The sequence below is a fragment of the Bos indicus x Bos taurus genome, chromosome X, assembly GCF_003369695.1.
Source record: "Bos indicus x Bos taurus breed Angus x Brahman F1 hybrid chromosome X, Bos_hybrid_MaternalHap_v2.0, whole genome shotgun sequence".
Classification (NCBI taxonomy): Eukaryota; Metazoa; Chordata; class Mammalia; order Artiodactyla; family Bovidae; genus Bos; species Bos indicus x Bos taurus.
Window position 1 is genome coordinate 87808219 of NC_040105.1, and position 14809 is coordinate 87823027.

Sequence of the window (14809 nt, forward strand, 5' to 3'; positions counted from 1 at the left end):
AATGCAAAAGTAGAAAGTCAAGAAACACCTGGAGTAACAGGCAAATTTGGCCTTGGAGTACAGAATGAAGCAGGGCAAAGGCTAATAGAGTTCTGCCAAGAGAGCACACTGGTCATAGCAAACACCCTCTTCCAACAACACAAGAGAAGACTCTACACATGGACATCACCAGATGGTCAATACCAAAATCAGACTGATTATATTCTTTGCAGCCAAAGATGGAGAAGCTCTATACAATCAGCAAAACAAAGACTGGAAACTGACTGTGACACAGATCATGAACACCTTATTGGCAAATTCAAACTTAAATTGAAGAAAGTGGGGAAAAACACTAGACCATTCAGGTATGACCTAAATAAAATCCCTTATGACTATACAGTGGAAGTGAGAAATAGATTTAAGGGACTAGATCTGATAGAGTGCCTGATGAACTATGGACGGAGGTTCCTGACATTGTACAGGAGACAGTGATCAAGACCATCCCCAAGAAAAAGAAATGCAAAAAAGAAAAAAGGCTCTCTGAGGAGGCCTTACAGATAGCTGTGAAAAGAAGAGAAGTGAAAAGCAAAGGAGAAAAGGAAAGATATACCCATTTGAATGCAGAGTTCCAAAGAATAGCAAGGAGAGATAAGAAAGCCTTCTTCAGCGATCAATGCAAAGAAATAGAGGAAAACAATAGAATAGGAAAGAGTAGAGATCTCATCAAGAAAATTAGAGATACCAAGGGAACATTTCATGCAAAGATAGGCTCAATAAAGGACAGAAATCGTATGGACCTAATAGAAGCAGAAGATATTAAGAAGAGGGGGCAAGAATAAACAGAAGAACTATATGAAAAAGATCTTCACAATCCAGATAATCACAATGGTGTGATCACTCACCTAGAGCCAGACATCCTGGAATGTGAAGTCAAATGGGCCTTAGGAAGTATCACTACGAACAAAGCTAGTGGATGTGATGGAATTCCAGTTGAGCTATTTCAAATCCTAAAGATGATGCTGTGAACATGCTGCACTCAATATGCCAGCAAATTTGGAAAACTCAGCAGTGGCCACAGGACTGGAAAAGGTCAGTTTTCATTCCAATCCCAAAGAAAGGCAATGCCAAAGAATGCTCAAACTACTGCACAATTGCACTCATCACACATGCTAGTAAAGTAATGCTTAAAATTCTCCAAGCCAGGCTTCAGCAGTACGTGACCTGTGAACTTCTAGATGTTCAAGCTCGATTTAGAAAAGGCAGAGGAACCAGAGATCAAATTGCCAACATCCGCTGGATCATCAAAAAAGCAAGAGAGTTCCAGAAAAACATCTATTTCTGCTTTATTGACTATCCCAAAGCATTTGACTGTGTAGATCACAATAAACTGTGGAAAATTCTGAAAGAGATGGGAATACCAGACCACCTGACCTGCCTCTTGAGAAACCTGTATGCAGGTCAGGAAGCAACAGTTAGAACTGGACATGGAACAACAGACTGGCTCCAAATAGGAAAAGGAGTATGTTAAGGCTGTATATTGTCACCCTGCTTATTTAACTTATATGCAGAGTACATCATGAGAAAACTCTGGGTGGAGGAAGCACCAGCTAGAATCAAGATTCTCGGGAGGAACATCAATAACCTGAGATATGCAGATGACACCACCCTTATGGCAGAAAGTGAAGAAGAACTAAAGAGCCTCTTGATGAAAGTGAAAGTGGAGTGTGAAAAAGTTGGCTTAAAGGTCAACATTAAGAAAACTACGATCATGGCAGCCTGTCCCATCACTTCATGGCAAATAGATGGGGAAACATTAGAAACAGTGGCTGACTTTATTTTGGGGGTGCTCCAAAATCACTGCAGATGGTGATTGATTGCAGCCATGAAATTAAAAGATGCTTACTCCTTGGAAGGAAAGTTATAACCAACCTAGACAGCATATTAAAAAGCAGAGACGTTACTTTGTCAACAAAGGTCCATCTAGTCAAGGCTATGGTTTTTCCAAAGGTCATGTTTGGATGTGAGGTTTGCCGACGAACTGATGCTTTTGAACTGTGGTGTTGGAGAAGACTCTTGAGAGTCCCTTGGACTGCAAGGAGATCCAACCAGTGCATCCTAAAGGAGATCAGTCCTGGGTGTTCATTGGAAGGACTGATGTTGAAGGTGAAACTCCAGTACTTTGGCCGCCTGATGTGAAGAGCTGACTCATTTGAAAAGACTCTGATGCTGGGAAAGATTTAGGGCAGAAGGAGAAGGGGACGACAGAGGGTGAGATGGTTGGATGGCATCACCGACTCAATGGACATGAGTATGGGTAAACTCTGGAGCTGGTGATGACAGGGAGTCCTGGCCTGCTGTGGTTCATGGGGTCACAAAAAATTGGACACGACTGAGTGACTGAACTGAACTGAACTGAGATACACTGCAGAAAATTTTCTATAAAGTGAATTTCTGGCAAGGCCTGTTTCACTTTGATTTTTTAATTATAAAACCATGGCTATGTTTTGCTAGAAAAAAAATGAAAAAGACTAGCTCCAGGTTGTAATTAAACCATGTCTTTTAAAATAAACTACATATTTTTCAACTACAATAATAGGATAATAGAGTAGGTTCACATCCTTTCTACACTATAACGACAGCCCTGTGTGGACAGTCAGTTTGCTCCTACCTTTCACAGCTTTACATTCTGCTCCTTGTTTCATTCCATTTTTTCCCTACTGAAATCTCCTCCTCATGAGCTTTTATTTCTTTAAGAGCTTATTGCCCTATGAGCCCAGCAAATGGATTTTTTAAAATTGGGAGTCTAGTTACTAGGGTTTTTTGCCCCCAAAACAAAGCTTAGTCAATGGAATGAACCCTCAGCCCATTTTCACATACATTGTCTCCACTGATGCTCAAAGCAATTCAAGAAATAGGTAGGGCAAATAGGCCCATTTTTCTGATGAGAAAACTAAGGCTGAGAGATGAATTGACTTTCTCAAGGTCATACAGTTAGAAAGTGAGAGCAGGGAATAAAACCTTAATCTTATGATTCTGCTTTAAGCAGGTGAATTTTCTGTTTACTAGAGACCTGTGCCATCAAATCATACAGAAGTTGCCCTTCAAATTCTAAGATGGAAAACTAAATTATGGTTAATTATTTCATATTTTTCCAATGCATGGAAAAATTCATGGTTTTAAGTTAAATTCATCCTAAGTAGATAGAGCTGTATCTATTTCCTCATGTGGTCTGGAAACTTACCACATACTTTATCATACGGTGGGGCTCTGTATAATCTGCATGTATATTTGAAGGGTTATGGGGGCTCATTCAACCATTTGTAATGGTTACAGAGGTGTTTGGTTATTTTTTTTAATTTTTGTGGCCAACTATTGGTCATATTTCCATTGGATTTGGGGGTTCTTGACCATCCCAATTATATTATTATCACAAAAGAAAAACGTTCTCTGGTTTCTGATGTGATTTTAGGAATATGTTATAGAGAAAGGGGAGACCTGAAAATTTTTCATCAACTTATTTGTCTCTATCTAGCAGACATCTCTGCTTCATCCTGTTTTAACAATTAACCCACTCCAATGTTCTTGCCTCGAGAATCCCAGGGATGGGGGAGCCTGGTGGGCTGCCATCTATGGGGTCACACAGAGTTGGACACGACTGAAGTGACTTAGCAGCAGCATTCCACAAGGGCAAGGAAAAATACAACATGTTTAAAGCAAAATCACCAATTTCTGCTCATCACAATGATCAAATTAGTATACTCTGCCTGTATTTCCCTGTCCACACCTAACTGAATAAGCTAGCATAAGGGACTCATAACACATCAGAATTTGTCTACAAGAACCTAGAAAAATCTCCATTGATGACAGACCAATCAACAAAGCCACTTCAATTATTAAACAAGAAGTAATCTTCCATCTTTTTAAGGTGTAAGGTGTGCTATTCCTTAAAGTGCATTTTATCACCTAATTTATTAATTCTATTGAGTTTCTATGAAATAGTACCTGTTCCAGTGAAAAGACTGGGCAAATTAAAATAACTTGTCCCAGTATCAATGAAAATAGAAATATTTTCTGCCCAGAGTAGCTCTTACTGCCCCTCTTCAAGTGGGTTTGTGTTTCTACTTTCAGAGCTTTATTCTATGCAGAGAGGCAATATAAACTAGGTAGAAGCAGCAGAGGATTTGATATCATCAAAATTGGTTTCACTAGTTGCTTACTGGGTGCTCTCAAGCAAATTCCTTACCCTTTCTAAATTTCAGTTTCCTCATCTGTAAGAGGCATATCCACCTGTTAGAGCTGTTAAGAGGATTAAAGGAAACAGGTTAAATGAGAGGCACTTAGTATGTGCCTGGTAAAAAGAAGATTTTTATCTTTTAGAAGAGAAATGTGAATAAACAGATAGAAGGGAGGGATGCAGAATATTGCCCAGAAAGAGTTAACTTTAGTGCTCTGGGAGGTGTCTTTCCAAAAATTTCAACATGCTGACAGCAGCCAATGAGATGGGTGTGTGTGTCTTTGCAAACAAAACATGTAGACGCATGTCTTCATGCCTGGGCTGGCTGCTTCAAACACTGATTATTGCCTCAGAACTAGAAAATAAATGTGTTTTCATCTGGGTGTTGAGGCTGAGACTCTGATACTGCTTCTCAGCTAGGCAGAACACTGAGAATTTGGGGAGTTCATTCTTTGGTAGACACCAAGCACTTTTTTTTTTTTTTTTGAAGACGGGAAGGGTCACTGCTCATGCTGGCAAAGCGTAGATGATGCTAATATTATCAAGCTGAACCAGGGCTTCCTGGGTCATCAAATGGATGTCTGTATATGTCTTTATCTGCCATACTTTAGATCTATTCTTCACCTACTGGTGTTCTTTCTCCCTTATTTACTTCTGCAGACAACCCTAGCCCATTAGTGCTCCTGTGCTGTGCGCTGTGCTTATTCACTCAGTCGTGTCCAACTCTTAAGACCCCATGGACTGTAGCCCACCAGGCACCTCGGTTCATGGGGATTCTCCAGGCAAGAATGATGGAGTGGGTTACCATGCCCTTATCCAGGGGGTCTTCCCAACCCAGGGACTGAACCCAGGTCTCCCACACTGCAGGTAGATTCTTTACCATCTGAGTCACCAGGAAAGCCCAAGAACACTGGAGTTACGGGTAGCCTATCCCTTCTCTGGAGGAAATTCCCAACCCAGGATTTGAACCAGGGTCTCCTGCATTGCAGGCAGATTCTTTACCAGCTGAGCTACCAGGGAAACCCCATTAGTGCTGTTACTCAAAGAGTGGACTTTGGGGCTCTCTGGGTGGCTATTTCTGTTTGTTGCAATAGAAGGAGCATAGAGTTGATGGGGCGGCCCTGATACTCCCTCTGCCACTGCATAGCTGTGTGAAATTCATAAGCCCCATTGACTAATTGCTTTTCCAGCTTGGTGCCCGCCACCTCTGTCACAAGTGTATTGTGATGCCCCAAAGGAATGGTGAAAGGAAGCATGTTCTGAAGGTTCTTAAGTAATCTGCCTTTGGGGGATATCACTGATGGTTTCCTTCTTACCACATATTTTGTGGCTAGGAGGGAGAGCCCATCTCCTTAGGCCAGAGTCTGTTAAGTTCTTGCACCCCCTCTGCCATGGCCTCATAGCTGAAATGGGAATTCCAGTTGAAACGTAAGGAAAAGTTATAGAATTTAAGCCACATGGTCCCAGGTTGGAGGTCAGGGATTTCTGCTACCCTTTTCCCAAAGGCCACCAGGGATTTTGAAGGTTGGCAGCAAAGTCTTTTAATCTCATTTTGCTCCTAATAAGACTTGGAAGTGGCCTTCTCGAAGATTCCCAAGTGCACATTTAGTTCTTTATTTTCATTCATTCCACAGTTGAGCTTTTTCCACACAATTATGTTTTGAGGGTCTACTGTACACCAGACACTGAATCTCCCAGAGATACCAGGACAAAGTCAACTGAGCTCCCTGTCCTCTCGGCCCTTCCAGTTTAGAGGCAGAAGTAGGTTCTGAACATCTTTCAAGACAGTCCATAGGTATCTTAATCCTCACCTCTCCAAATGTGAATGCCTCATCTTCCATCCAAAATTCTTCCTCCCCTAGGCTTCCTCATGTCAGTGAAGAGATTCACTCAGTCACCCAATCAAGAAAACTGGGAGTCCAGACATGAATATGTATGGCTGAGTCCCTTCACTGTCCACCTGAAACCATCACAACACTGTTAATCGACTATATCCCAGTACAACATAAAAGTTCAAAAAGAAAACTGGGAGTCCTCCTTCCTACCTGTCTCTGTCTTACTCACCTATTCCAATCTTGCATCAAGTCCTATCGTTTTTAGGTTCTACAATATCTCTTAAATTTGTCTTGCTAGTTCAGGTCATCATTATTTCTCTCCCAGTGAATCCAACCTCCTCACTGGGTTCCTTGTCTCTGGTCTTGCTATGTAAACTCTGAACTTGAGTTGGTCCCTTTCCCTTTCTAAGAGCTTCAACTTCTCCATCCTCAACTGGATCATTTCCTAAGTCTGGTGCAAGTCTTCTTCTGTAGTTCTGTGATCAGATGGCTCTTAATTATACTCTAGTGTAGCCATCCAGACTTCCAAAGAAGATGTTGATGTACCTGAGCCACTGGCTTCTTGGTGTGTGTATTCATTCATTCATTTCTCCATTCAGAAAATACTGAGCACCCACTATATATGAGGAACTGTAGTTACCACAAGTGACTCAATGGAAAGTAAGACACAGGCCCTGTTTTCAAGGAGGTCAATCTTTTGGGGAGTAAGGACACAAACAGGCCACCTAGTCCATTCTGTGGAGGAAGGGTAATCATGTTAGGTTCCTTGGAAGAGCTAATGTCTTGGTTGGAGCCTGAATGATAAATAGGAGCTAACCAGGAAAACAAAGATATGTACGAAAACCCTGAGGCAGAATGCCAGGAGAAAATAAAGTTAGATTAGAAGATGGCAGACCATTTGGGAAGCTGTAGCAACATTCTAGGGGAGAGATGAGGAAGTCCTGAACTAAGACCATCAAAGTAGACAAAAATGAACAGATTTCAGTTATATTTTAGAGGTGGAATTGACAGTCCTTGCTGGTGAATTGGATGTAGAAGATAAGGGAGAGAGGTCATGGAGGACCCTTGGGTTTCTGACTTTATCAACTCTGTAGATGAACCGCCATTTACAGAGTTAGTACCGTTAACTCAGAAGGAAGAATCTGCTTTGGGGAATGAAGTTGGGGAAAAGATGATAGGTTCGGCTTTAGTCATGTTGAATTTGAGTTGGAATATCCAGGTGAACAAGTCTGCTAATTCATTGGCTATAAGGATCTGGCACATTGAGAAGAGAACTCTGGTCTGGAGGTTCAGGTTGGGGAGTCATTACCTTGTGGATGAGGTCTACAAGGAGAATGAGCAGACACTGAAGAGCTGAGTGCTCAAGAGAACCAGGTCATCAGTACTAAGAGGGGAAATACTCTCCCAGATATGGAGTGCCCATTCATTCCTGGAACACATTTCTGTCCCACAGAGAGTTTCTGAATAATGTCAGTGCATCTCTTACTTAATAAAAAGAGTTTTAAGAACCCAATTATAACTTCTCCTTTTGCCATAAACATGCCTTAAAGAAGAAAGGAAATGGATACATTCGTATGTTCATGCTATCCACCACATGTGTTACATTCACTGACTCACATGCTCCCCATAACTCTGCTGCTGCTGCTGCTAAGTCATTTCAGTCATGTCCGATTCTGTGCGATCCCAAAGATGGAAACCCACCAGGCTCCCCCATCCCTGGGATTCTCCAGGCAAGAATATTGGAGTGGGTTGCCATTTCCTTCTCCAATGCATGAAAGAGAAAAGTGAAAATGAAGTTGCTCAGTCATGCCTGACTCTTAGCGACCCCATGGACTGCGGCCTACCAGGCTCCTCCGTCCATGGGATTTTCCAGGCAAGAGTACTGGAGTGGGGTGCCATTGCCTTCTCCACCCCATAACCCTACACTAGAGTTATTACTGCTTGGAGCCCTTAGGGACTCAGAGTGGTTAAATCACTTGCCCAAGGTCCCAGAGCTATTAAATGGCAGTAAGATCTGACACCAGAGCCTGCACCATGATACCACCTAACAGCAACTGCACCACTTCTAGCAGTATAGCCAGATCCTTAAGAAAGCGTGTGCATACCCCTTTTCCCTTCTGTGCTTCATAAATATAATTTGAATCCCCTAGCTTAACGCTTTGCTCTCCATTAAAATACAAAAACCCTGGGGAGAAGTAAAGCTCTAAGTTGTTGCCAGTCATTTATGCTTCAGTGGGAATGAGTTTCAGATTCTTACTTAGGAACAAATTTTAATTTTATGAGAGAAGGACACTGGAACCTTGAGGGAGAGATGAAAAGGCAGAAGTGGGCCTTGGAATGAAAAGTCACCCTCCTCTTAGTTTTACAGTTCTACCTGGTCAGAGGCATGTGCTTTTAATGTTCCAAGATGCTATTTCTGCATAAGTGTACCTCTTTATATGCAGACCCATTTTGGGGTCAGCTACCCTAGTTATCTGGGGCTGGGGCTTGGGTGTGGTCTGATCAAAGGTAAAATTAAACTACGCACTGACCCCAACCCACTGTGATCAGCAGGAGGAAGTCAGCCCCGAGCTGCGGTTCCTTGCCTTATGCACAAGTCCCAGGCCACTCTTGAGAATTTGACCCTGATGTGCTTATTTAAAATCTGGAGCAGATGGAGGCAGGAGAGCTGGTTGGAAAGACTTGGAGGAGTCCCTTCTGCCCTGTCTGGGTCTATTTGCCAAAATATATGACATGTATCAGGGCAAGGCATTGGTCCAAGCCCATTGAAATTCTGCTAGCAATCCAAACAGTGATGGTATTTCAGATTGGTTCTGTGAAATGATCAGTTAGGAAGAGAGAAATGAGGTGTGAGCATCTGGCTACTGCAGCCTAGTGATTGGGACAGTCCCAGGGGCGGGCTCGGGGTGAGGGGGGCATCCTCAACTACCCCCCCAGGACATCTGCCACTGGAAAACAGGGAGAGAGCCACGCACTGGCAGCAGGTGGTCTAATTTGAGTCGCATGCCGTTTCTCACTACCTACATGATCTAAGCAAGTCCTTCCCATTCTCTCGGCCTCCTTTTTCCCCCAAGTATAAAATAGACCCTGGATGGAATGGTCTCTAAGGGCCCTTCCTGCTAGAATATTCTGTGACTTCTCTGACACTGGTATTTCTTTTTCACTGTAGTGGGAGAGGTCCACACATCCACCTGTTTATCTGAAGCCTCTACGTTCTCACACTGCCCTCTGCTGGCCATTGTGAAAAAGTGCCACCGATAGCTTCTTTGGAGTAAGGCAAACCGACTAAAAAACCCATCATTGATTTAGTATTAAGCATCAGCAGTACACTGGGCATGGTGACAGAAAGCCTATACATTGGAGACAAGGGAAATATCATACCGGAGAAGGCAATGGCACCCCACTCCAGTACTCTTGCCTGGGAAATCCCATGGATGGAGGAGCCTGGTAGGCTGCAGTCCATGGGGTCGCTAAGGGTCGGACACGACTAAGCGACTTCACTTTCACTTTTTTCTTTCATGCATTGGAGAATGAAATGGCAACCCACTCCAGTATTCTTGCCTGGAGAATCCCAGGGACGGGGGAGCCTGGTGGGCTGCCGTCTATGGGGTCGCACAGAGTCGGACACGACTGAAGCAACTTAGCAGCAACAGACGGCTGACAAAACAGCCCACGAAAGACGTGTCTTCATTTTTTTTCTTTGCCATCTTCGTCTGTTCATGGTGTTCTGTGCCACTGTATGAAAGAAAGGAGGCTCAGGGGATGGTAAGGCTCCTTGCCTCATATCCCAGAACTTCAGGCTCCAGGGGCCCTGGCACCACCCTAAAGAGGCAGTTCTGGGCCAGCAGTGCCTCAGAGGTGTCAAGTCATCCCCAAGGCCCTGCTTCCACCTGAAGGTTTTGAAACTCAGGACCAGCTCAGAAGTACACCTTCCATACCATTTCAAATGCCCTTTTTGAAAAATAATTCAAACTCAAAGAATCCATGAGCTCTTTAAGAGCCCTACTTTAAGCTCTCTGGCTAGAACGGAAGAGTCAGCTATGTGACTGTGGTCGATTCAACACACCCTCCCAGACAAGAGACAGGGAGTGGGCCATGGAACCCAGCCTTTTCTGGATGGAATCATATTTCCTATTAAGTGCAGCCCGAGAATTGCCTCACTCCTATGTCTCTTTGCTTATTCTCGCTGAGCATGCACTCACTCACCAAGGCAAGGGACCTGGCATGGGCTAGCCCATGTGCACACACCAGGCACCGCTTGGGCTCTAGTGCCGTGAGCAAGATGGGAATTGGGCCATGCCACAGTCTGCTCTCTTGGTAGCAGCTCAACAGTTTATCAGGCTCTCACCTCTTAGCCCTTGATGCATGAAAGCTTTGGGCAGGGCTCAGATTTGGATCAAGCATTCAGTACCCTGACTGCATGCATCTCCTTTGCTAGTAATAACATGGTCTCAGCAAGCCTCACCCTCCCACCAACCAGTCCTTTCCTCCCCCAACAGCTGGTTCTTATCTGTCTTCCTTGTTCCAGCCTCAGGCAGGCTGCCCTGGCCCTAATGCTCTCTCTCTCTCTCTCTCACACACACACACACACATGCACATTCTCCTAAATACTCATTGATGAGTTTCAACATTGAAACTGCCTTCCTTCCACCTACCCTGTCCCCAAACCTCTAAGGGTTCCCTATTTCCTGTCACATCAAGTCTTCCACTTCCCTGCCTTGCTTTCCAGGCCTACTTCAGTTGGGGCCCACTCAGCCTTTCCAGTGTGGCCAGTGGCTGCCCCCACCCCCCCACCCCATCATGGACATAATGTAAGCATTCCACAAACCCTCCATGGTCAACCCTGCCTTTGTGTTCCTGCAGCACTTATCCTCCATTCCGGACTTGAACTGTTTGCTATAGCTTTGTGTACATTAGTCTTGAAAGCTAGGCCGACATTTTAGACTTTGTTAATCCTCAACAGCAGCCCAGCACTATTTTTAAAGTGTTCTATTACTTTTGAGTTGTGCATGTGTAGTGAAAATTTTTAAGAATAATAAGAGAACCACCATAAACAAAAGTTCAGCAGCAGGAGGTTAGAGCATAGAAGTTAAAAGTTCAACTCCCATCCCATCATTCCCAGAAATAAGCCTAAGTTAAGTGCTCTGCAGCCTAGCACCCTCTCTAGGTTTGTGTTGGAAAGATTGCGTGGTAGGTGGTACACCCAGAGAATTAAATTGCCTGGGGAAGAGCATCTTTTACTTCTTGACAAGAGTCCCAGGTCTTTGTCGACCTGGTAGACTTTGGAAATTTTAGTCCAAAATCTGCACACAGCTGGCGGCCACTTGGGTGTCCAGTACGTGACTCTAATCACCCCATAAAGCGTCTGTCCTCTTTTCAGCCCTTTCAAAAGTAAACCTTGAAGGTGAATAGTAAAGAGCACATTTAATGCACTTTTCTCAGAGTTTTTCACAGGACTGTAGGAAATTGCAGACAGTAAGTAAAGGGGCTGAGGGACAGAAATGGGAAGCGTTTATGAAAATAGGCTTTCTACCTGATATGATGTTGTTTTCTCTGAGAGTTAATGCATATTACTAATGGTTTTCATTTTTATGCCAAGAAAATTCAGTCCCTACTGGGATTTGTGCTAAATGGTAGCCTAGCCCACCTAGGTAGCCTAGTTGCACCCACTGGGGTTAATTCTGCATCTCAATCAGCTTGAAAATGTCAGCCTGAACTCTCAGACTTAATTGTTACAGATGCTTTATAAATAGGGCATTCAAAATCCTCAGGCTGTTCCCTCTTGCTATCATAATTGATACTTAATGGATATTCTCAGCCTTCTTTGGTTTTACACATTCAACACTGTACAGATGGCGGGGGTAGTAAAGGGAAGAAGAGAGACACAGAGGGGGCAGATAAACAATGTGTGCGTTCGCTGTGGGTGTCTGTTTCCAGTTGCAGTCCTGGAGTTCTGGGAACGGCTGACAAAGGTGAGCTGGCAGGTTGTCAGCTGGGGGTTTCTGGGTTCTCTTCACTGTGGCCCCCCAAGGCAGTGTTCTATGGGCGCAGCCATCTCTGAACTTTAGCTCAAGCACGTTGGCCATTTGGATGTGAGTTCGAAAACGTTCCAATGCTCTCCAGAGTTCTGTTCATTTGCTCTTTTGACAGTCTGATGGATGACCTGGCATTAACTAGGAAGAGGACAATATTATCCAGCCTGAATAACTAATCTCCTAAGAAGTACAAAGTTGAAGGATCTTGGTGCACATGAATCTTATTAAATGTGCTTATAAAATATGTTCTATCCAAATAAGCTTAGCAACCCCTAAAATAGCCTCTTCTGATCCGTGTCTGGAACTTTGGCACGCTTCATAGGTCTCTAAGCCAAAATTATTCAGTGGAGTGATGACAGTGTTCTTTGTGCATGGGAAAATGGGAAGTGGGGATGGTAACTCCTCTGTTGACTAATTGTACTCCTTCTGTCCATCTCAGGGGAGACCAGGACCAATTGGAATTCAAGGTCCAACAGGTCCTCAAGGACTTCCTGGCCCTAGTGGTTTATCAGGGTTAAAAGGAGAAAGGGGCTCCCCAGGCCCGCTGGGACCGTATGGACCAAAAGGCGATAAGGTAAGAGCACCAAAGCTTGAGTTTTCCTTTGACTCTTGGACCATGGGTATGAAGGTGAAAGGTTCTAAACCTCAGCTGTCTATTCATGAAAAGAATACTAATTGCACATACTTTGGTGCCAGGCTACACACTTTAATAATAGGCAGGATGGGTGATATGCTCCCATTTCTAGGGAGAATCCCATAGCCAGCAAGTCAGAAAGTCAAGATATCAGCTATTTGCCAGATAAGTGGGATCACCGTGGTGGAAAAGTCCAGAGGGTTTGAGCTGGAGATGGATCAGAAGGCCAATCAACAGGGCAGCAGAGGGATCCAAACAAGGGGAATGGGACGCCAGGGGTCAGAATGCTTGGAAACCAGCTGGGCCACAAATGTAGGGGAAGAGATGCAAGAAAGGAGATTGGTCATGTCATGGCAGCTGGCTGTCTGAGGTTAGCAATTAATCACCTCCTATTTACCGCATTGGTGAGAGCAGGATTCCTACCCTAGGGTTCTGCAGATGGCCAAGCATGTGACACCTGGCACAGGACAGAAGAGATCAACAACAGGTTTATAAGTCACATGCACTCACAGCACAGTGGAAGAGGACATCACACGCCGTGCAGGGCCACACAGTACTTTCACTCTGGAACAAAATAAACCAGAAGGGCTGTGGGAGGCACACTCTGCCATGTCAAGAGGGTGAGTGTCCCTAGGTTCCTGAAGGAGGATATGCCTGGCTTGTTTGAATAATTAATTGGGTCAGCAGGGAATTGAAACCTACAACTCAGGAACAAGCAGAAACTGTGCCCGGTATATTTGATAAAGAGAGTTGTTTGCCTGAGAGATCTCATCAGGAGCAAAATGCCGTTTGAGGCATTCCCAGTTTTCCCAGGGCTTCCCAGGTGGCACTAGCGGTGAAGAGCCTGCCTGCCAATGCAGGAGACATAAGAGACATGGGTTTGATCCCTGGGTCAGGAAGATCCCCTGGAGGAGGAAATGACAACCCACTCCAGTGTTCTTGCCTGGAAAATCCCATGGACAGAGGAACCTAGTAAGTTAGGATTGCAAAGACTTAGCAAGCCCACATGTAGCCTTCCCAGATGTCAAGGCACCACATAATATTGAGCCTTATTTTTAGGTCTGACACCACATGGTCTAAGACAAGAACTGCCTAAGACCTTAGGTAAAGGCTAGTGATCACTTGGAAGTGTAGTAGACAGCAAGGTGATGTGATGTGTGTGTGGGGAGGGGAAGATGGGGTACAAAACACTTCTTAACAACTTAGGTCATTAACTACATGAACAAGCCTGCCTCATCTAATGGAGGTCAGTTGGACCATCTCTTACATTCCTACTGTTTTTTTTAGGGTCCCATGGGTGTTCCCGGCTTTCTTGGCATCAATGGAATTCCGGTGAGTGTGTTCATAGAAGCATTTTGAAATTTTATTTTATTGAAGTAGACTTGATTTACAAGATTGTGTTCACTTCTGCTACACAGCAGAGTGATTCGGTTATACATGTGTATATATTCTTTTTCATGTTCTTTTCCATGATGGCTTATCACAAAATATAGAATATAGTTCCCCTGGGTTATACCTTGTTGTTTATCCATTCCATAGAGGCAATTTTAATACAACTTCTAGTTTCTGCCTCATAGCTCAAGTATTTTGGTCTTAACCACATCCTGTCTCAGGCATGCATGATCAGGGCTAAGTGTTGAGATGTGCTTGGTAAGGTTTGAAGAGCAGTGCTCACCCACACTTTCCTTGGGATTCTGTTATGGGGAGTGCTAAATCATATAGTTGGGGATGCAGAGATATGTACAGGCATAAAAAACCATCAATATCTTAGACAAAAGGAGTTGGGTCTTCTAGGTTGAGGGCAGTGTTCACTGGGAATGAGGGACTGGTTCTGAAGTGTGAAGACAGTGCCACATGAGAACACATATATCCTCATTATCAGAAAATTAAGAAGGTACACGAAATTAGATAGAAAAATACTTACTGATACTTTAATACATTTAATTTCAATAATTTGTTCTCTTCAGCCTTATTCCCAAGTGAATTTCCCTTTAGATTTTTTGGACTTCTAAGTACAAATTTTAAATATTGCTTTCCATCTGTAGTTATTACAAAATCCTGGTTATATTCTCCAGGTTGTACGATATGTCCA

The 14809-nt window shown here is 43.8% G+C and overlaps 1 protein-coding gene across 2 annotated transcripts in view; it reads left to right on the forward strand.

Moving 5' to 3' along the window:
- Nucleotides 1-14809, forward strand: part of COL4A6 (collagen type IV alpha 6 chain) — a 337616-nt gene that overhangs the window by 252299 nt on the left and 70508 nt on the right. For both annotated transcript variants that reach the window (XM_027534988.1, XM_027534989.1), the window contains exons 4-5: nucleotides 12523-12657; nucleotides 14005-14049. In XM_027534988.1, coding sequence (XP_027390789.1) covers nucleotides 12523-12657; nucleotides 14005-14049 — 180 coding nt within the window. The remainder of the gene's footprint in view (nucleotides 1-12522; nucleotides 12658-14004; nucleotides 14050-14809) is intronic.